The 22,913-nt window shown below is 38.9% G+C and overlaps 2 protein-coding genes across 7 annotated transcripts in view; one reads left to right on the top strand and one right to left on the bottom strand.

Annotated features, from left to right (window-relative positions):
- Positions 1-4,692, top strand: part of myo18ab (myosin XVIIIA b) — a 154,100-nt gene extending 149,408 nt beyond the window's left edge. For all 6 annotated transcript variants that reach the window (XM_022670988.2, XM_022670980.2, XM_049467269.1 and 3 more), the window contains 2 exons: positions 843-2,285; positions 4,602-4,692. In XM_022670988.2, the coding sequence (XP_022526709.2) occupies positions 843-2,277 (1,435 nt within the window). In that variant the 3' untranslated portion in view covers positions 2,278-2,285; positions 4,602-4,692. The remainder of the gene's footprint in view (positions 1-842; positions 2,286-4,601) is intronic.
- Positions 4,693-4,914: 222 nt separating this feature from the next.
- The window catches only part of pipox (pipecolic acid oxidase), a 36,762-nt gene continuing 18,763 nt past the window's right edge, over positions 4,915-22,913 (bottom strand). The window contains 1 exon segment of the mRNA XM_049467435.1: positions 4,915-5,026. The gene's annotated coding sequence lies outside the window, so the exon portion shown is untranslated.

Here is a 22,913-nt window from a genome sequence, read left to right as displayed (position 1 = left end):
CATGATTTCTCATTCTTTTCTTTTAACTTTGTTCTGTAATGTTTTGTAGTGTTTCTGTCCACTCAGGCCATGCTTTAAAGGCGATTCTTACCGTTTTAAATGTGATTCCTTTCTGTGAAGACTGATTGGAGGAATGCAGGCAGTAGTAGGGTGGGCAAAATGGCTCTAGAATAATATCACAATATTTCAGGGTATTTATTTGATAATGATATTCTTGTTAATATATAACAAACACTGAAAAATATTTTATTAATTTCTAAAATATTCTGTTTATTTAGTATAATATACATTCAAGCATTCAGTAGATAGTAAACAAGAAATCTGTACACATGTCTCATTTTTAAACAATAAATTAAAAGATTTTTGTATATAATGTAAACAAAACAATACAGAAGAACAGAATATTTAGTGCATGCATTTAAACTGCAAACAAACAAATATACAATAGAATGCACTTCAAGCTAAATAAACACAAATTGGACAGAATATCATAAAATGTATCATAAACAGTAGTTTTTATCCAAAAGTTATTTCACTTTTGCTATTTAGTCTTAATATACAAGAAGGCAAACCTGGTTAGCCACACCAAAACATCATTATTATTAAAATTCTTAATGTGTACTAATTAATATCCATTACTTACTCATGTCTTCTGTAAGGAATTGCATTTAAACAATGGATTTCAGGTGGATCGCTGCTTTAAAAGTCTATTTTTTGTAAATATCTCAATTTCCTTTCAAGCTCATCATTTTTCATTTCTATCCCATTTTCCTTTTTTCTTCCCCCTTTTTCATTTGTCTGTCTTTGCTGTGCTTCTCCTGTTGCCAACCCCCCTCATCTAGATATGCTGCAAAAGCTGATGCCAAAGAGTGGAAAGAGAATGGCAAAGAAGGTAAAGAGGTAGAGCAGAGCAGGCCTGTGTCTGTGATGAGTTCCCTTAGCTATAGGAAACGCTCCAGTCTGAAGGACTCCGTCGGCGGGAAAGGAGACGAGGGCTCTCTTTTCAGCTCCCTTAAAGAGCAGAGCGACTCTCAGGACCTGCCGTCCTTCCGCAAGAGCAAAGTCAAGGATGCCTTGGACGACTCGTACTCTGTGAGCTCATGGAGGAAGGGGGATGATCTTGATGATAGAGGCTCTGTTATCTCTCATGCATACTCTGAGGCAGCCAGCAGGGCCAGGAAGGGCATGGATAGCCGCTGGTCTGAATTTGACAAGGAGTCGGTTGTATCCTCTGTTGGACCCAGTCGAACTTCTACACGCTGCACCAACCTGGACTTGGACCTGGACGATGCCAAGTCCAGCGTAAGTGCCATCAGTCTGGCGAGCCGACGTCGAAGCATGTCGCGGCTCGATGACCGGCAGAGTGAGTACGGCTCGCCCATGAGCCCGGGCTTAAGCTGTCGAAGCCCCAGCAGCAGAAGCCGTGCCGATTCCCATATGTCCCTTTCCCGCAGCTGCCGTCTCAGCGAGTTTGATGTTGACGATGATGCCATGAGTGTTGCCTACAGCTGCCGTTCATCTGCGAGCCGCAGCATGTCTATGCCTCCTCAATCCCGGGAAACTGACTCCAGCATGCCTGATACATCTGACCTGAAACCAGTCAGCCACCGCAACTACCTGGACCCTGACCTGGAGGCAGCAATCAACGAGGTCCTGAACTATAAGCCTATCACATTCAAGCGCACCAGCCTAGAAGATTCAGAGGGCCAAGCTGAAGAGGAGCAAGATGATTGCAGAAAGAGCGTGAGAAGCGGAAGGGAAAGCAGCCGAAGCTCCTCCTCAAGTGTGCGTCGCTCAGCCTCTGCCGTGGACTGCAGGCGTTCCACCAGCAGCATGAGCAGCCGAAGCAGCCGCAGCAGCCGAAGTAGTAGCCGCAGCGGAAGGAAGAGCAAGAGTAAGAAGAAGAAGAAGAATAGCCACAGCTCAGGTTCATCCGAAGATGAGCGCAAGAAGAAGAGCTCCAAGAAAAAGAAGGGCAAAAAGAAGAAGTCAAAGAAAGACTTGTCTTCATCCTCCTCCTCCTCTTCCTCATCCTCTTCTGAGGATTCAGAGTCCAGCTCAGAGTCAGACTCCAGCTCTGGGGCTTCCACCATCTCATACCGAAGCACCAACAGTGTCAAGAGAGCCCCCTTAAGGAACGCTTCACCTTCTGATGAAGAACGAGAGCCTGGAGGGCCTTCTGAAGACGCTCCACCACCACCACTCAGTAAGAAACAAGAGAAGAAGAACGTGGACAGCTTGATGATGAAGTATCTATACAAACCTGACAGTGACTGAAGACGGCAGTAGGTGTTGCCTGGTTTGGAGTGAAGGAAGTTTGAAAGCATGGTGTTGAACTAACCCTAACTTGAGTTTTTTTGTTGTTTGTTTTTTAGTGCAGTTTATCACCTCATCACCTTTTTCCCCACCATGATGGATTATTAATGTTTCACAATATCTTCCACTATGCTCTCTAATGGGCATCCAATCAAATCCACAACCAGTAGCTTGCCTGATTCCACCTGTTTAATCAGTTGGTCAGTCTTAAACAAGTGAATACATGCTTGTCTGGAATGTAAACCTGCACTCTTTGTGGATAAGATTGGACACCCCTGCTCTAGAATGTCTAATGAAAGAAGATTGTTTTCTGTTTTTTATATTTACAACATGCTCCTACTTAATGGTTGTTGTGTATATGCATGGATGTGTGTAAAAGGAACAAAAGTACTTCTGCATTTTATCACGACTCGCAAGTCTTTTTGAAGGATTGGGTAATTGCTTTTGTACTTATTTAGACTTAGGCAGAAATAGGGGAACTGTTGATGCATCATTTGTTGAAATGTCTCCGTGATTAATTACCCCAAAACAAAATAACAGTGGAGGCACTAAAGTCAATTCGAAGGCATCCATAGATTTCCCCTCCGGCATTTTAATTTAGACGTAATTAAAATGGACCATCGAACTGCGGAGCTCGTCGGCATATTCAAGTACGGCAGCAATTAACCTAAAGCTCACAGTATTTTTGTTCGGGGGAAGATTAGCCGTGGTGACACTCAAAGTTATCTCTGACTTTTTGTTGAGGGAGAGATATTAGCGGTTGTGTCTGCCGCCACATATTTGCCCCTGTGAAATCTGAGCACACAGTTCATTTATATGGTAATTCTGCTGCTATAATTTGAGTAGCTATCATGCAAAATGAAGGTGGCTTTAAGAAGATTCTGAAGATACTTAATTGAAAGCTGTAAATTGAACTTTTGTGGACATTTCCAGACTTGTTATAGCTTAAAAATGCTAGTTTCAAACCAGCCTGATTAGCCACTTTATTCTGCCACACCAGCTTTTAACTTTCTTTTTTGACTATGCTTTCGATTTTCTTGTTATTTCATTTTAACTGGTTCACAGTGGTATTGAATTAGACTCAAAGTAAATGCAGTCTAAAGTATGTACTTCTGTGGACACTAGACAGAAGGTAACTAGGCTAACTGATCATTGCCAAGCGACTATTTAACATTATTTAGAGCATGAAGATCAGAATGTTTTGGGCAACTACTTAACGTATTAGGAATGCACTGAAATTAAAATTTTAGCCAAAACCAAACAAAAATTAAGCATTTGAACAAAAAACAACAGGTTTTCCAGGTTTTTGTTCATTAAATTTGACATTTGTAACATTGTATAAATAAAATATCCTAAATATGTATTTGCCTTTAATTATGTGGCTAAATCCACAGACATAAAAGTAAAAGTATAGTATGCTGAGAGGGTGTCAGTCATTGGAAGAAAAGCAAAATTACGATTACAAAACAAAAAAGTGTTGTGTAGAATTTGTGTAACTTTTATCAACAACCATCCAAACACGGGGACTTTTGTCTATGGTTGAAGGTGGCAATTTAAAACATCCACCCAAACGTCCATACACCTGCACCTTACGGTTTTGTGAAGAGGAAACTTTGCTATGAAGCTTGGGTTAAGAGGATGAGACGGGTGTTTGTGAGGCTGTTGTAGAAGACATTATTAATCTAAGTTTTAACCTGAAATGTATACTACAAGCCTCACAAGCAACCAATACATAATTTTTCTGGAACTTATATTCTGAGCTGTTTCTTTGCAGATGGATGTTTTTGGGTTAGGTTGCACCTCCACAAAATAATAAGAGCAAACATATGGATATTTGGGTGAATGTTTTTGGGTGAAATTTAGTGGCTATAACCTCTGACAGCTCCCCTTCTTTGGAAGGTGGTGGATGTAAGTGACATGGTTTTTATAAAATTGTTTGGTTACACTGTTATTCAAATGAAATTCTCCTCTTCTCTCCTTTCCATATTATACTTACTCGTTTTGTACTGGAGTGGTTGTAATTTATATAAATAGATCTAATATCGTACTACAAGTTATAACACAAGGTAAACAAAGATGGCCCCCTCCTCTTGTCATCATGGAAAATAAGAGTGATGCTGCTTAATTGCTTGCACTGACTAGCAGCATTTTATATAGCATGTTATTCCAATAAGAGGTTGTCTATTTTCCTGTAATCTTCAAAATGTATCGCATGCCAGTGTGTTCTTAAAAGTACTTTGATCTGTTTGCTTGTGATTCTAATTCAAGCCTCTTACCTTCTCCAGTCCCCCCTCTGGCCGAAGACGCTTCTGCCTCGACAGATCTGACGAGGAAGAAGAGGAGGAGGAGAAAGAGGAAGGCGGCGCCGGCCGAAGCTCCTACCGCTCCAGATACGCCTACAGCAGCTACCTGAACGACAGCGAGAGCAAGCCTTCAGAGACCACAGCGTAGTGGTCCTACACACACACACACACACACACACACACACACACACACACACACACACACACACACACACACACTTACTTATTCAGACACATTCACACATCTCACAAACAAACATCGGAACTTTCTCACCTCTTACGCCTCCCAGTATTGATGTCCCTCCTGAGCCCTAATGCAATTGGACGGCTCAGAGAAGCTTCCGAACTGGAGCATGATGGAACTGTGTAACTCGCTGTGTTATGATCCTTCTGCTTCACTGCACTGTCTGCAAAGACACAGCCTTCACTTTGTATTATTATTATTATTATTATTATTAATTACTCTTATGATGATCAGATAAGTCTGTCTGATGTTATTTTCTGTGTGTATTTGTGAGTGGGCTCATTTCATTATGGGTACTTAATGCCATTGAGTATCAAAGACTCAGCACTGTTTCTGTACTTCTCGTTTGTTGGAATTCTCAGTCTCCCTACTGCTTCCAAGCCAGTTTACGCCATGGCCCCGGAAACGCTCCGGTAATACTCCCCGCAATGATCCACCAGCACAAGTCAAGCTGAGCCAAAGAAGCAGGAATTAGTTTGCTTGTGCAAATACTGAGCTAAATATTTAGCTGAATTCTAGGGGTTGCCTTGTATTTTTGCGTTTAATAAAACGGATTGGATTGGGAAAAGCTGGCGAAAGTTATACAAAAAAAAAAAAGGCTAAAATTGTTAAGCATGTGTGTAGATTTTTAGTGCATCATGCTTTTGAGACTTTTGAGAGGGGAAGTTGATTTAACTGATTGACAGCATTTGAGGACGCCAGTACTGCAAGCTTTCACACACTCCCATGGCTTCTTAAATATGTTGTATACCGTATTACAGTATGTTACCTTCACCTCTGTGCTCTTTTAGTGGCCTTCACTGCTGTGTAATGGAAGCATCTCTTATTCTGTGTCTGATCTCTGTGCTTGTGGTGTTTTTTTTTGTTTTGTTTAAAAGACAGAAGCTAAGTATTGCCCAAACCAAGTACCAAGCTGTGCTTGGGAAGAGAAGTTGAATTCTGGGCTTGTTTTTTGTCTTGTGGATTAAATAGAATTAGCAGAATACACATTAATATTTACGTCGGAAACCGTTTGAAAGCCTTTTACCTCCCTTATACCTTTTTTCCCCTCACTTATCTGCTTTCTTGTTTCTAGCATACATTCTGGCTTTTCAAAGGGAATGTTTGGTGATCCTGAGTTTGGTGCAGTTTTTCTTATTTCTCTGACTTTCACTACTACAGTGGTCATATACTGGAAAATGTGCAGTGTTTTCATGCTACAGCTTTGGGTGGCTTTTTACTTTAATGTTTTGAATGCATCTTAATTCAACACAAACTCATAAACTGAACCAATGCTGTGAAATCTGACTTTCCTTAGCCTTGTTGTCGAGTTGGATTGAGCAGTATTTCTTCCTCAGCCTTACTGAATGATTTTACATGCTTTAGGTGGAGGTGCACTCTTAAAACAGGCAAACATAAGAAAGCTCCTTTGATTTGTATTGTTGCTCCACTGTATTATGTTGCTTTCATCATAGTATTTATGAACTAGCATTAATGAACTGCGCTAAAGCTGCCAAATGCACAGTTTTTTTTTTACAAGCAGCATGGAGGATGAAAGACTCATTGCTTCTCTTTGATTTTGAAGGGAGCCCAGCGCATGATTTTTACATGGCTTTATAGACCCGGCACAGGTCAATGACTTCATCCTCTTTTCTATGCAGTCAATATTAATTTTAATATGAGGAGTGTGCGTGTGTTTTATAATGTTACTGGCTCATTAAAAAAAAAAAAAAAAAAAAACAAGGCAAAAAAAAAGAAACCCTATTCATAACACTGCTGGCTGTACACATTAATATGAATATATCAAAATCTGTATGATTCATCCTAGCTTTCAAAATAGTTCATGTTTATTTTCTTTATTGAATAAATGACCACTTGTTATAAGTAATAATTTTTCCCATTATGGTTTAATATATTGTAAATAAATGAAGGCGATTGTTTTAGACATGCTTCAGTTTGCTTCCTTTTTTCCTTATGTACTTTCCATCCATCTCCATCTTTTATTTTCCCTTTAAAGGATTATCTTCTAGAAATCCTTATATATTTTATTATCTTTTTAAACCCTCCAGTCATAAATATTCACATCAGCCCATCGCGCTCTTGCTTAACATTTCCAGAGGGTTTGTGTGGTTTTGGCTGCAGTATGTTTCTTTGCCCTAAAGCACAGGCTTTCATGTTGTTGTTTGCTCTGAGAATGGAGAGTGTGTGGTAGCTTAAGCCTGTTCTTTCCATCGTCTTTGCAACAGGAAAAGCAGCAGATCCAAAAATCTGCAGTCTTTATGGTTTTAATGCTTTAGGGCCTTCCACTGTCTTTCACAGCAGACTGATGCCCTACACGTCTCCATTTAAAGAGCAAAGAGCAGACAGTGCACAGCTGCAGCACTAAAGTAGTTTATTTGATACACCTAGCTTGTACCTGCGATATTTGATGGTTTTATTAGGTGTGTACTGTAGGTTCACTTTGTACACCCTTAAAATGAAGGTACTACAAAATATTCTTTATAGGGATATTGCTATAAAAGAACATTGTAAAAGCTTCACTCGATGTACAGGTTCAACCATATTTAAAGGGACAACCATATTTCCACCACTGATTAATTTAAAGCTCCACTAGGTAGGATTGAGATTTTGTGCTCGTGGGCTCCCCCTAAAGTTGCAGAGTGTAATAAATGTTTCAGGCGGATTAGTTTCTCTTTCTCGTTTTCTGGTTTTCACAGACATATTCGGTCTCTTTCCAGCTTCTGCCAGAGCGTCTGTATGTTAGTTTGTAAAGAATGAACCAGTAGTCCTTGTAGAACTGTTAGAACTAAAGGTCGGAAAGCAGGTCACAGTTCTCGCGAGCGTTGGTCGCGGCCGCCTCAGAAAACTTACAGAGTCTGGTTTGAGCTCAGAGGAGCCCGGCACAGACTCCTATTACACCTCAATGCAGCGCTGCAGTGAGTTTCAAGCTGTAATTTTACTTCTTTAAAAAGATCAAAAATCAAGAAAATCCTACCTAGTGGGGCTTTAAATCTCATTTGATAGTGAACTTTTCTCAGCATAGCACTTACACCAACATACACTATATTGTCAAAACTACTTCTCCAAAGTCCCATCCAAATTACTGAACAACTGCTATTCAGAGCTGGACATGGCAACACAGCGACTGTAAAACAGGTCTGATGCCATCTTTGCAGTATGTCTAGTCATAAAAAATTGCTAACATATGCTAACAGCTACACCCAAGCCTCACATCACGTAATGCAATACAGGTGATGTGATATAGTGTATAAACAAAACCTTAATCACTTTTGCTGATCTTGAATAAAAGAAAAAAAGAATGTCACAAATATGTAGCCAGTCATACAATGACCAAAGCATTAATAGTGGTGTCTTCATAGAAAGAACGGACTAAGACAGGTAAAAACAGTTAATAAGGCTAGTATGTGCATCAAATGAATCATGGTCTTAAATTATGTAATTATTAAATTTATCACAATTATTTTTAGGACAATGTATTGTCCACAAAATGGTCTTATATATACTGATATACAGTATGTATGAAGTGGGTGTATCTAAAAAACTAGACACTATGTACATCGGCTACATTCACAGTATTGTTTTTTTTTTAGAAGCTAGTTTCTACAGCAAACACAGTGAAGACTTTTCCCTATGCAGCGTACAGAATACAGAACAGCTTCAGGGTACTGTCAGCTCAATCAGTACAGACGGAACAGAAGAGTGGGTAAGAGAACTCCTTTACCCTTTCCATCAGATGACCTAGACCTCACTCACACAGCTGCTTACAACATTCAGCTCTCCAAAAAAACTGACCAGTGCGTTCCCTTTCCAAACCCCTGTAGAAACATCTACCAGCAATAACCCACACCTAATGATCTCAATACCTCTACCTGCTCCTCACAGCCTCATGTATCATGTATAAAAGGCATGAAAATCAGTACTCACAACCAAGAGCTGTAGAAGACCCCTATAAAAAAGGGTTTCTGATGGATGATACACCTCTATCAATAAAATAATCCATGTGTAATTGTATGCTGTGTTTGTGGTTCATTGCTAGATGCACATTAAACGGAACAGATTCTCACACAGGACCCCGGCTGTGGAGACAAATTGAGGTTTCTGAAGAGATGTAAGTCATAAGATTAAAGCAGAATGAAGATGGGTTTCTGCATTCACTGCAATACATACTGCAATTCCAAGTGAAGAACAAAGAACATCAGTGCGGTACGATATTTAACAGATACATCACTGCAAAACTGATTTCCCCTCCCCTCCATTCCTTCCCTTCCACCTAATCAGATCTATATAATGGCTTCATCTAATGTTTCCATTACTTCTGAAGATCAAGACAAGACGTATTCCAATAAGATTATATACAACTCAAAATCAGAAAAAAATCAGTTGAGACCGTATGGAAAAAGCAATCATACAGGAAATAAAAAAGTGTTTCTGCCATTTGACTTTTATTTGATTGCAGATGGTATGAACCCAAGATATTTCATGTTTTGTCTGCTTAAATAAATTAAAGTAATATTAAAACATCAATTCCTGCATTTCATACCTAAAACACATCCTAAACATCATTATTTAGCTTTATCTATCTATTTTATTTATATTAGCTTTATCTATTTATTAGCCCCAAATGTTCCCAACATTTTTTTTCACAAAATGTGTTGCTGGTCTGAAATGCAGGAAAGGATTTATATTAATAAGTTAAATTAAGTTGAGCAGACAAAACATTAAAATAATTTGGATTCAATCTGTCTGAAATCAAATCAGGTCAAGATAAATGCATTTTTTTTTTTTTTTTTTGCATTTTTAGACTGTCCCAACTTTTTCTGACTTGGGACTGGATCATTACAGGTCTTTTTTACTGTTGCTAAGCAACTGATACTCTGGAAATTACTAAATAAAAAAGCCTATCTATTAATCTGCTACACTAAAATGTAAGCTCCTCACCTAACACAGTTCCCTACATTACATACAGAAACAAACAATGAACATGCTGTGTATTTTTTTTTGAAACACTGCCCTGCAAACACCATGTTCACATCCCCCAAAACCAGTTAAATCAAGTGAAAACCTTATCTGGATATTTATTTTTTACAAATAAAGTATGAAAAGAATATGACATAAAAAGAAACAGATAAAGGACTACATTCTGTCATTTTAGAACTACAAAAGTTCTATATAGGTACAGCGGAGCAGATAAAAATGATAATGTGTGTTAAAACAAGGAGGGGGGTCATAATGTTATGCCTAATCGGTAAATAGGCATTGAATAAGATGAGAATTGCAGAACTGTGACAAGGTGAGTGGTGAGAAAGTCTTGGTGGGGGCTGATCAAATGTTTCAGTACTGCATCAGAATTGCATCATGCTTCAAATATGGTACATTTTTAGAAACAAAGGTTCTTTAAGCAATGCCACAGAGAAAACCACTTTTAATGTCATAATGAACCGTGTTTGTAACAGAGATGTGAAGGTGTTGTATAAAGAGCCACCAATTGATGTACAGGTTCTTTAACAATTTAAAGGTTCTTTACACACACATCTCTATTATATATGAAATAAAACATAATAAATGTATCTTTATGGTACAAAGAGTGGTCCTTCTTTAACAGTTGTTTTCAACCTGTGGACAGAGGGCCTTTAGGGGGGCTGCAGTGGTAATTTTACAATGTGACGGATTAAGTTATATTACTTTAGTGTTACAAGCATTTCAGTGCTGCTTCAAGCTCAATTTGCTTTACTTATTAACCAACAAAAACTAAAATTTACTCTGGATTACTGCAAGATTTGGCAATTATGCAAATTGTGTTTCTTACCTCTGTTACATGATTAAATTAGAAGTCTCATCAGGTAAGACTGCTACCCATAAACATAAATCACATTAGTCATTACAGGGTCTTACATTACATGTGTCTTACAGTGTCACCAGAAACATGCCTCTTATCTCTAGTATAAAAAAAAACAATGAAGTGTTTGTATTTGTGTAGCAGCTTTTGCGTGGAGCTTTCAGGGAACATGACGTTAGAGCTTGTTTACTGTGTGGTGTTTAATGCAGCTCTTTTGATTCCTTTTGCAGGTCTTTTATTCCTGTGTCATAGCCACTGTTTCAGCAGGCCAGGCCTGCTTTACAGAGAGAAATAAAGAGCACTCAGAGCATCAACAGCACAAACGCACAAGCCTGCCTGTCTCTGATTACCTAGCGGCTGTTTTTAGATCTTTCCTTCCTTTTTTTTCCCTGTGTTCTTTTTATGTGGAGACCCTAACAACTTGGCAAAGGCCAGTTTAGGAGGTGTCGAGACAGCAGTGGCAGAGAGGCCATGACAGAGTGGACTTACTGATCTACTGAGGTCAGACGTTGATGTGATTGTGCTGACTACTTGTGTAATTATGCAAATCAGGAAAGTTAAGTATGCTATAATATGTTAGAATACTATACTATAATGCTCCCCTAACTGAGCTACCACCTTGCACTGAAAAAACAGCAGTTCAGGGAGTCTCCCACATTTTAATAGGGGCACCCTGATATTAGCAATAATATCCTGGAAATCATTTTTGCATGTAAGACTGAGAAATAAAGCATTTTTGGGGGGGAAATTAATGGTTTACTGCAATTTATCATAAAATGTGATCTGATCTTCATCCACGTCAAACATGCACAAAATTATTTCAAGTCTACATTGAGAACAATCATAAGACCTCCTAATGTGTATGTGTTACTGATCTCCAAAAAACTAATTAGAGTCAAGTGCAAGCATACCTGAAGTTCTGCTAGTTTGGACGTGTGGACTAAACTATTCTGACTGATCAAACTTTGATTTTGCTCCACACAAGTAAGTATGTGAGCTGAAAATAGTTGATTTATATAAAATTGGAAAGATTTACAAAGTGATTTCAAAATGATTTTCAAAACTTTAGAAATTCATCAGTCTGCAGTAAAGCAAACAATTTACAGATTAAGACAATTTAGGACTGTGGCAAGAACTAGGTGCCTAGTAAAATGATAAAGACTCATCAATGAGATATAAAAACAACCCCAAGTGACATAAGGATTTAAAGGAGTCATTGGAACAGGCTAACATCATAAGTCTTCATAAGTCTACACTTGAACAACAGGCTGTTTATGGAAGAACATTGCTGCACATCTAAAGTTTGCAAAGGAGCACACTGACACTCCATAATGGTACTGTCAAAATGTGTTTGTGAACAGATAACACTAAGACAGAACTACAGAAATAAGAGCTATTCTGCATGTAGCATACAAAATGTACTGCAAACCACCATTAAACCTCATCCCAACCACTTTGAAAAATGTGTGCCAGGCCAGCTTATAATCATTGAGGGGAAGATTAATTTCTAGGCATATCAACATATCCTACATGATATTGTGAGTGTGTCTGTACATCTGCTGACACTCTGCAGAAGTTGGGTGATGCAACAGGACAATTACCCAAAACACTGAAGCAAGTCCACAGCAAAACAGTTAAAAAAAACTAAATCCACCTTTTGAGGTAGTAGTAAAGTCAGAGCCCAGATCTCAGATGCTATGGATTGACTTGGAGAGGCGTAAACTTGAGGCGTATATTGTATATTTTGCCTGGGGTTTGTTTAAGGCACCCTAAAACACCTAGTCACCTCTAACAGGCCAACACAGAAAACATTTATGAAAGTCAGGTTTCCCCACACTTTTGATAGACAGAATATAAGAAAATCTAAAGTACACTCTACATTAATATTTCACTAAAAATCCATTTTCTCTCAGGCTAATTTTAAACTATGTTCAGCGAGATTGCTGACAGTGCTTTTCATGAGCAAACAAAGCAGTGTTTTAACTGGCCTCTGAATCCACCGCTCCTGTAAACTAAAGTAGTGTATGCACAGCAGCTGCAGTTTTCCCAGCAGGAGCGTCTCTCTGCTCTCTGCAGTACTCGTCTGTGACACTATCAGGATTGTTCTAAGCCCTGATCAAAAGGGGTGATGCAATATTCATGCCTGGACATTATCATCTCCACCGAGCTGCGAAGTGTCGGGAGAAAGAGAACGAGAGGAGGAGAGAGAGAGAGAGAGAAAGAGGGAGGGATATAGGCAAACACCATCTCTCCCCCGAGGGGATGTGACAAGGAGAGAGAGTAAAAAAGCATTTGATGCCTTTCCCCGTTCGCCCAGCAGCAGTGCCACAGAGCTCATTACACTTCCAAATGCAGCCGCTGTGTGTTCCTCTCCTGGAGCTGCGTGATGAGGGGGGGCACAGGGGCTTTTATGCCTTCCTTGGCCTGTATACTTTTGGCTGCTGCTGTACGTCCCCTGGCTTCAAGGCTATCAAAATCTGACACTGTAGCATCTGGCTTGGCCCTACAGTGTATATGGTCTGGATGCCAGGCCTGATTATATGTTTTTCTATATGGCTTAATTGGACATACCTGGATGACTGTGGTGGCATTAAAGCAGCGGTGTGTGAGAACTGGTATTTCTTGCTCCTGGGCTCCCCCTACAGTCAGTAAGTGTAATTTGTACTTTGAGACATACTTTTCACATGCTTTTCTGGATAAGCTGAGAGAAACAGAAAAGCATGTGGACAATGACAGTAGAAATACTACAGGATTTTATACAAATACACAGTATAACACACAGTGTTTCATTCAAGTTACATGTGCAGTTTCTGTATTAAAGCAACAACAGTGGCAGTACTCTAGCTATTACAGGTCAATGAAGTTCCATCATGATATAGTTTTAATACTTCTGTTAAAAGGGAAGTCATCCATTATGCAGAATCCATTGGGGTGGAAATAACGGTTTGGAACTAAATGCCATATAAATACATATCTTAACTGTAGTGCATATTGATATTTGTTCAGTTACACTGACCTGCAAAATGTCATGACATACATCTAGTATTGGGTCCCATGACTTTGCCATGTGACATGTCTCACTGTGGGTGGTAATGCTTTCTATGTGTATTCACTTTACGGACGTGACACTGTTTATTAAGGAATGTTAAATGCCTACACTTGGCCTGTCACTATAACTGCGTTATCGGCTTATTGTCCAATATTTTTTTTAATCGGACAATTTAATGATAATAGCCAGTGTGTTTCCATGTATTTTGTTTACAAACAGTGGAAATAAAGCTGAGATCTCATTTAAAGCACAAGCATCCAGCCTAATTTTCCGAGCTGCATATCAAATATGAATATTGTTACCCCAAAGAGATTCTGCCTCAAGCCCCAGGATTTGTGTTTCATAGCATATACATATATGACCATATGTGCCTTTGAGTTATGTCCAGAGTAAAAAAAGGTTTAATTAATGTAAATATTAATTTAATCTACTTGTTGTTTCTTTAAGGTTTAATATTTAATGCAGTTTTCTCAGAAGAGTCCCAAGGTGGTTGACTGTTTTATTTACTAAGGATATGTCTGTTTTTAATAATAAAAAGTTAGTTTCACTGTAAAATGGTGTAAAAGTATTATTATGCTAGTATATTATTACTGTGGCATATTGTTTTAAAGCGCAGAAGCAGAAAAAAAAAAACATTTTCTATAGAGGCGCTATAAAATACAAAATCATAGGTTTATCGCAAAATATTCTGGGAACATATATCGTCCTGAAAATGTTATCATTATGACAGGCCTAGCCTCCACAAAAACAGACATGAATGTCCCATTCTTAAATTACTGGCCCCATTTCCCCATTTTACTACTTTGAACCTTAAGGGTTAAAATATATTTACATGTGTGGCATTTGGCATTCAGTTTCAAAAGTGACTTACAATTGAATTGCATGTTCAGGTAAGCAAATAAAGCACAGAAAGTCTTCCCCAAGGACATATATTGGTGTAATGTGGTGTGCTTGCCTGGTCAAAGATCTGAGACCCAGTCTGTCATTGGAAATGTGGTACTGTTACCCTCTACACTACTCCAACCACCAATGTTCTCTCTCGAGTTTCCATATTTCTGTTTTTCAGTCTGTTATCATTATTTGGCACTATGCCTGTGTTCCTACAATAAGACTAAGCTATGCCACTCAGCTGCTATGTGTTGGGAAAGCACAACATGATTGTCTGCTAGTCCAGAATTTTTAGTAGTACACTTAATTTGTTTTCCTCCCAGTTACAAAGCCTGGGGACCCAAGAGACCATATTCCATTTCCTCTGAGCACATGATTTATTCACAGTGCCACAGTAACAATGCCACAGTGTTAATACAGTGAGAGTTATTACATTACATCCTGACTCCTTCTTTAATAGCTGTTTATGTTTATTTTTTCTGCTTTACATTACCCAGCTTAAAAATCAACTCAAGTATGCATTTGCTGATTGATGGTTTCATTCTAAAGGCTGCTCATTCTAATAAAGCCTGTTGACCAGCACAGTGCTTCTGCTAGTTGTCTTACTAAAACATACACAAATGCATCTAAAAAGGGCTCTTTTATTGCCTTTCACTACACTTCCCATAATTAACCTGCTCATGATGTCACAGTCACATCATCACCTACAACCAATCCTGAACTGTTTTTTCTTCTTTCTCTCTTTACCAGAATACTAAATCCCATTCACCGGTTTAAAATCTAACCTAGTTCAGTTTGTAGCTTGCTTTGCAAAGTAATGCCAACCTATTGCATATCGAGCACTGTTCCTGTACTTCCCTATCTGTGTTTGATCTATTGGTTTGTTCCTTTTTTTAGTTGCCTGGTTATTTGTATTTTTGGCACTGTAGCTACTAACTCTATACTTTTAATTGATCCTTCTTTAACTTTTCTTGGGTGGTTTCTTGGTGGTTCTTGGGTCTGGGTGTTTCTTCTCAAAATTACGTCTCAAAAACCTACTGCACTTCTGTACATTTATGCTTGGATAAATTGTGAATCTGATTTTAAAATTGAACTAAATCACTCTTACACATTTGTGAGCATTATCTAATTTATTGTCAATACATTCTATTTAACTGGTAGTCTGATAAGGTGGAATCCCCTGGTGCCAAACTCACATAACAGCAACTTAACAGCATTTAGCTCCCTAAACAATAAACTAGGGATGACTCTTTTCAGACTGACCTTTGCTGAAACTCTCATTCTGTTCTGATAGTTGGTCTCTGGTCTGAACCGACTTAGCCTCCCCCAGGCCTGATGCCCCTTAGCATCATTGTTTTCACTCTGAACTGTGCTGTCTGTGCCCTGTCCGGTCTCATCATGGCGGGACGCTGACCCAAAACAAAGCCTTTATCACCACTGAGTCTCATGGTGTGGAGGAGCTTTAAGGAGTGGTGTTAATTAGTGGCCGTCCCCCCGAGCCGCTGTGTGCTGCGGCTGATAAAGGTGGTAGGATGATGGCAGCTCACTTCCAGAGGTCACAGAGCCACCACCGCCTTCTATTATACCAAACACTTGCGAGAGGAAGAAAAAAACCCTGAAGTCAAAGCTGCATCAAAACAGGAGACTTATGGATGCAGTTCCTTTGTGTTGAGAAAAGCCGAAAAGTTTTATCTGTGAACTTCTTCAATATTTTTATGCTGAACTGCAGTGTTTCTCAGCCCATATCTTGGAGGACTGCTGCACTGCATAGTTTAATATTTCTCTCTAATCTTCTGCTAATTTTTAAATAGGTTAAATCTGGTGAACACAATAGAAACACACTGTCCTGGACTTAGTTTAGTTAGAACAGGGTTCATACACTTTTCAACTAATACATTTCCATGACTTTTTCATGACTTTTCCAAACCTTTCTGCCAAATTGTCATAACCATACAGTCTTTAAAATATCAGTGAAGATGTGACACGATGGATTTGACTAAACATTGAATTATTTTTAACACCAAAATAGCTTTTCTTATTTGATAAACGGAAACACATGTGTAGAGCAAATTTCCATGACTTTTCCAAAACTTTCTGGGTATTTTTATTTGTCCAAAACTTATCCAGGCCTGGAATTTAATTCTTTAATCACATTAAATTACTTTTCCAGGTTTTTCATGACCGTATTAACCTTTTTAGAAATACTGCAATTCTACATTGTATACTAACCTGAGATGCATTCATATCCAGTTTTCACAGTAGTTGCGACTCTTTCTACCACAGTGTCAACAGACAATTCAGAAAATACAAAGAAAATGAATGACCACAGATGTTGCATAGAGGCTTTGCTTGCTGTGTCACACACATGGCATCTGGAAAACTCTGGAAATCGACACTATGAGACAATTTGGTAAAAAAAAAAAATGGATGTGCTATGAAACAAACGTGACCGACTTTAGATAGCGCTTTACAAACAACAAAGAACCAAAACAGTCTTCAACTTCTATTCACAGAAGCATGCTGAGGTTTTTGAGTTCCTAAAGCAACTGCTTCATTACTCCACATGGTGACACGAATCTAAGAATATCTGTTGTCTAGTACTGTGGAATTGATAGCAATAAATACATAGTTCCAGATATTTGCTTATTTAGAATTATTTTATCTTCTTCAGTAACACAGATGTTGTAAAGTATAATAGATAATTGTCTTATGATATATCCCGTATCACAGTGGCATCATCATTATCATGGGCAAGTATAGAATTTCCTGCATTTCCTAAATCTTAAATTATTTCCTATAAGAACTTCATCAACTGTTTTCTCAGCAGAATTGTATTTGTTCATGTTAAAATAGGGAAGTACACTTCTCAATAAATGCACTGCACTAATCAGTGTACTTAGTCATTTAAAGTCTTATAGGTAAAACTTTGTTGCTTATAGATAGAAGGCAAATCTCAAATTTCAGAATTCTCTCCTTCAGAGCTCAGAGTACTAGGGCAGCTGAAGTGCAGAGTTCTGCTCACTGGTCTTTCATTTCCCTAATGGCTCGGATTCAGTGCACGCTGGGTGCTGACCCTAGCTGAGCACTCCTGCTGTGAACTATTTGTTACATGGCAGTTTAGAACCCTGATGTGCTGCTTTATTTGGCTAATGTAATCACACAATAGACTTGTCCTCAGCTTCGAGGGCTCGTCTCGTTTGGGTTCTACTTCCATTACCTCCGCCCTGCACAAGTCCATTCACTGAGCCTTTATTCATGCATCACAGGCGCTGACCAGAGCGACGTAAACAGCACTCTCTCTGCCTTAGCAACACAGCCTCGCCACCTGCTGCTTATCAGCCACCAAATGCTTTTAGGTGTTCTTTCTTCCACTCCTCCCATGTTTTTAAACACTGGAGGTGCTGACACTGTGGAGAAGGCCAATTTGTGTGGGGGTGTGGGGAGGCAGCATGGAGAGCGAGTGGTGGTGGTAAGGAGACTATGAGAGAGATGGAAGAGATAAAGAGAGAGAGATGTAGGTAATGCTGAACTCCAAGCTGTTTTTTCATCTAAAGGAAAGCTTCATTGTCACCTTCTTTTATGCTGGATAGTGTAGCAGCATTCTTTATTTTTCTCTTTGGAGTCCACCGTCAAACTTGATGCAGGTAAAATTGCTTTGCGTGCGCAAGTGAGACAACACAGCTATGAACTACAGCTATGAATCCTTCATTGAGGTGAGGAAGCAGGGAGGGATGTAAGTAAATAAAGAAGTTAGGAAGGAAGTAAGAAAGGAGGTAAGCAAGTAATTAAGCAAGTAAGGAAGGAAGTTAGGAAGGAAAGAAGGTGAAATGGGTTCAGGGGGTGAGCAGTGGTTCATTATAATTTCAAGGATCAATTACTAAACCCTGCTGTTCTATCACACACTCACAGCTTCAAAAAAAAAATAAAGATTGGCCTTATTTGCTCTTACTACTGGTCCTTAAGGCCCTGTCACAATTTTTGCCCCAATCCAAAAATGTGAACTTTTTCAAGTTGTCGAATGGTGGGCAAAAGTGGTGCAGTGTTCAAAGTGTCAGAGAATAATTTCCTTTCACCTGTATGCGACACTGTTGCTTAAACACCATATGCTGCAGTTTCCTAGATGCTGGGTTTATCAGCTGCTGCTATTGTCACTATTTTTCACTGTGAGCAGCAGAGAAAGCCTGTAAGGATAATGAAATGTTAAGATTAGTGTTTTTGTTATTAAATTGTGTTTTTTTTTTTTCTTTTAACTGCAAAGTTTCTAGATGTCCCCTAAATCAAATAGATAATAGATTTGACTTACACTTACAAGTTTTTCTTTCTTCCATTTTTGGGCCGTTTAAGCAAGGAAGGTCACAGGACTGCAGCAGAATATGGAAAACTGCCACTAAAGTGTAATATGATGCATCATCAGATCAAACTTGTCCCCCCGGCTTGCATGAGACAAGTCTGATCTGATGTGGACTTGAAAAAAAGAAGGAAATTTAAAGCAACAGTACACGCAGGACTACATTCTTGTGTACGAGAGTTTAAGTGTGAGTAATGGAACAGGGCCTTAATGTCTTTGTAATTATCATGTTCTTACACTGTCTTGCCTGTGTGGAGCATCATATCTGCAGTCTAAAATGGCCAATGCAAGTCTTTTTCATAGCTTCGCACACCTAGTGAGAGAGTGAGAGAGAAAGTGCAAGAGAGAGAGAGAAAAAGAGAGCTGGACGAGGGTTAAGGAGGCGCATTTATTAAAGATCCCTGACAAGGAGCCAGAGCCTGCAGGGTTTACACCAGAGCCCGGAGTGGCCTCTGAGCACACACTCATACAGCAGCCTCACCCCAGACACACACACACACACACACACACACACACACACACACACACACACACACACACACACACACACACACACACACACACACACACACTTCAAAAGCTGCAACAGCATCGAGCCACTGAGGTAAATATTAGCCTGCACATGTCTGATGGCAATTTAATGCAGCCATTAATAATCTAACGCTATCAATATGCTCTCACTGCTGGCCCAGAGGATGAATGGGCCCCGGCCTCCCCGCCGTCATGCTGTATAATTTCCTCATTGTCGCTGATGGTGGCGGACGGCTATAGTAACGGCCTGCCTGATTAGTGATTAACATGTTTACAGGGAGAAATAGTTACAGCATAACAACAAGCGTCTGGGCTGCTCGGAGACGCACGCCACAGCGGATGATGTCTTTTTAACAACGTGTTTTGTATGCATGCGGCAGAGCCCCTGCGCTAGGCCATAGAGGAGGAAGTAATGCATAAAACAAGCGTGCACTTTAAGTTGAATGCCCTTTGTCACAGATGAACGCACTCACAATCGGACAATACTGTTACCGTCTTATTTGAGGACCCTAATGGCTCCTCTGGCAGACGAGCTGTTGATTCAGCAAGCAGTGCTTTGTACTTTACCAGCAGTTTATTGCGTTTTACTTCTGTCAGGGAACCATTTACATCATTAACATTTATCTCAAGTGAGAAAAAGATGCTTACAGTTAGCTATTAGCTGATTTCCATCTGTGCTTCAGGGGAGGATAATCATAAAATACTATAAGTTACAAAATACATCACCAGTTACCACAATACAAAATTACGTACATTAAAGTATATTAAATGATAGAAGTTCTAAGTCTTTAACAGACTCCTGATCCCTAAACAAAAAAACATTACTGATTCCTAAACAAACCAATGCAATTTTATATGTAGATGTCTTACATTTTGCCTCCACTCTATTGATAAACTTTAAAAGAATTAATGTCTGGTTTATTATTTAGTTATAAGTCCTAATGCAGAAACATTTGTTCATTACTTGGTCCCACAGTTTCTATTTTAGGGTTTGTGAAACTTATGCTAACTGTGTCAATAATTGAAATATTGTAACTAACTACTTCTAACCTAATTTCCTTCTTCCCCTCCTTCACTCCTCTATCCCATGATTTCCCTTTGACCTCCTTTAGGCCCCATCTAAAGATGTAACTTCTATTACTTTTGTACTTCACTATTGGTCACTTTGTCACTTTGGACAAAAGCGTCTGCCAAATATAAATGTAATGTAATGTAATGTAAATATATGAGTAGAAAATAAAGAGTTAGTGTACCCAGGATTTAATGTACTACAAACATTTTTAAGATAAAGTGCAGCCAAAACAGAAAATATAACCTCCCGATCTAGTGTGACTAAGTAAACTCTAGTGTGAGATTTTTTTGTTAAAAGCTTGGAAACATGTTGCTTGGATAAGGCCAAGCCATTAAAAATACAAAACACAACCACAAGGCATTTAAAACTGATACAAATCTAATTGCTTAGACCACATCAAGACGTTTATTAAACCAAACCTCCTGCAAAGTAAACAACAAGCAATAATGGCGAAGCAATGAGCAAATGTGCATATTCTGTCTAACTTTGTGTGACTAACCAGAGGTGAATTTGACTCAGTGTACTGTAAATGAATGTGAAACATCTTATTACAATAGATTCCAAATACTAGTTACATTAACTGACTAGTCACCAAGTGTAAATAGGGCCAATTAGCACCCTGAGGGTGAGATTTTTTTACACCACTTGCCAATTAATTCAAAATAAACCTGAGAGAAAATAATTTATTATAGGAAAGCTGAATATATGAATATTACTACATAACATGACAAACATTAGTGGTGTTCAAATATGACGGGTTTTGTTCAGTAAAAAAAAAAAACAGGTGTGATTTGCACTGTTAGTGATGTTCATGTGATACAATGTGATATGAATGTGCCAATATATAATTTCCATATCCAAAAAGCCTAACACTAAATGCATGTTTGAGGCCAAATATCTTTTGCTGTGTATTCTGAAGCTCCCCTAAAGTAATACATTTTATTAGATTAAGTCCGTGAAGCCATAAGTGATATTTACCATGCAATGACAGGGGAGTTAGCTGCTGATGTTTTATGAGCAGTAAACATTGGCAGAAAAGATGTGCAATCAATACTATGCATGTAGTGCAGCAGTGTGAGACATGCTAGGGTCAATTCTAGAGGATGGAGAAAGCCTTGAGGCACTGATGACATCACAGCAGTAATGATACTTGACCAATACAGTGCTGATTTTCTTCAGTCATGTTATGTGAAAGCATATGTATTGATTTGTCATCTCTCACCAATCTAGCACTTCTCTCAGGCATGTGATCTTTGCTTGTTGGGAACACAAGGAAGGGTTTTATCTCCAGCAGCAGTGGTATGTCTCAGATAACCAAGAAAGGGAAAATAAATTGTCTTGGAAAATGGAGCTAAAATAGAGTTTAACAAAGGATGTGTTTATATTGTCGGATTGATGTTGCGCAAAACAAGTTGTTTGCCTTAATGTGTGATAGATTTTTTTTTATATAAACAGCTGGGAGATTTGAGAATTTGGAAAGTTTTAAGGGAAAAAGGTACAGTATTCTGATGTTAAATTTAGTGGTCTGTGAGGGCCAGGTTAAACCTTTCACTTGTGCATTCATGCCTGTTTAGGTAGTCTGCTGTGGATTTTGAGGTGTGTAAGGTATTATTATTGTGCTGCAATAACCAGACTCTTCAGCATTCTTCAGCCTTTTTTTCAGATGATGTGATGTTTGCTTTTATAATTGAATGGTACTTAATTAAATGGATCCTTTCTTCTAACACTGGATCCAAACACAAGCCCAAAGCATAGTCCTTCCACCCCCATGTTTAACAGACATTCATGAAATTAAAGTATGTACCTGTGGCCAGTCTAGCTATCTAAGAGTATGTTGTGAACGTAACTGGATTATGGTTTGATTTTACCCGATTTGTTGGTGAAAACAATCACACTTGCTTGTGGACCAACCACAACAACTGCAACTCTGGAGAGGTTGGTTTGTGATAACAAAATCTGACCTCAAATCTATTCCAACCATCAACTGTACTCCACAAGTTTGAGGTGGTATACTGCCCAGATATATACTAATGCTCTCACATGATTTGTTCCGATCTTTGAATCTCTTTGGTTTTTCCTTGTTAAGAAACAATCCAGAAACAAACCACAGAGAAACCGCCTCAAGTTTACAAACTCATTAAATGATTAAGGCGAGTAAACAAACTATAGGCTTGGAAATGGCCCATGATATTTTTGCTATTATGAGATCAATCCAAAAAAAAATCAGGTCTGAGCAAAAAGCAGGAACAGCCACAGACTGTACAGTAGGTTTTCATTCACATCACGCTGCGAGCGCACGCAGCTACAGATCATGGTCTCAGGAAGC

The sequence above is a fragment of the Astyanax mexicanus genome, chromosome 18 (assembly GCF_023375975.1).
Source record: "Astyanax mexicanus isolate ESR-SI-001 chromosome 18, AstMex3_surface, whole genome shotgun sequence".
Taxonomy (NCBI): domain Eukaryota; kingdom Metazoa; phylum Chordata; class Actinopteri; order Characiformes; family Acestrorhamphidae; genus Astyanax; species Astyanax mexicanus.
The sequence above is the reverse complement of the archived record's forward strand: the minus strand, read 5'-3'. Positions and strand labels throughout refer to the sequence as shown.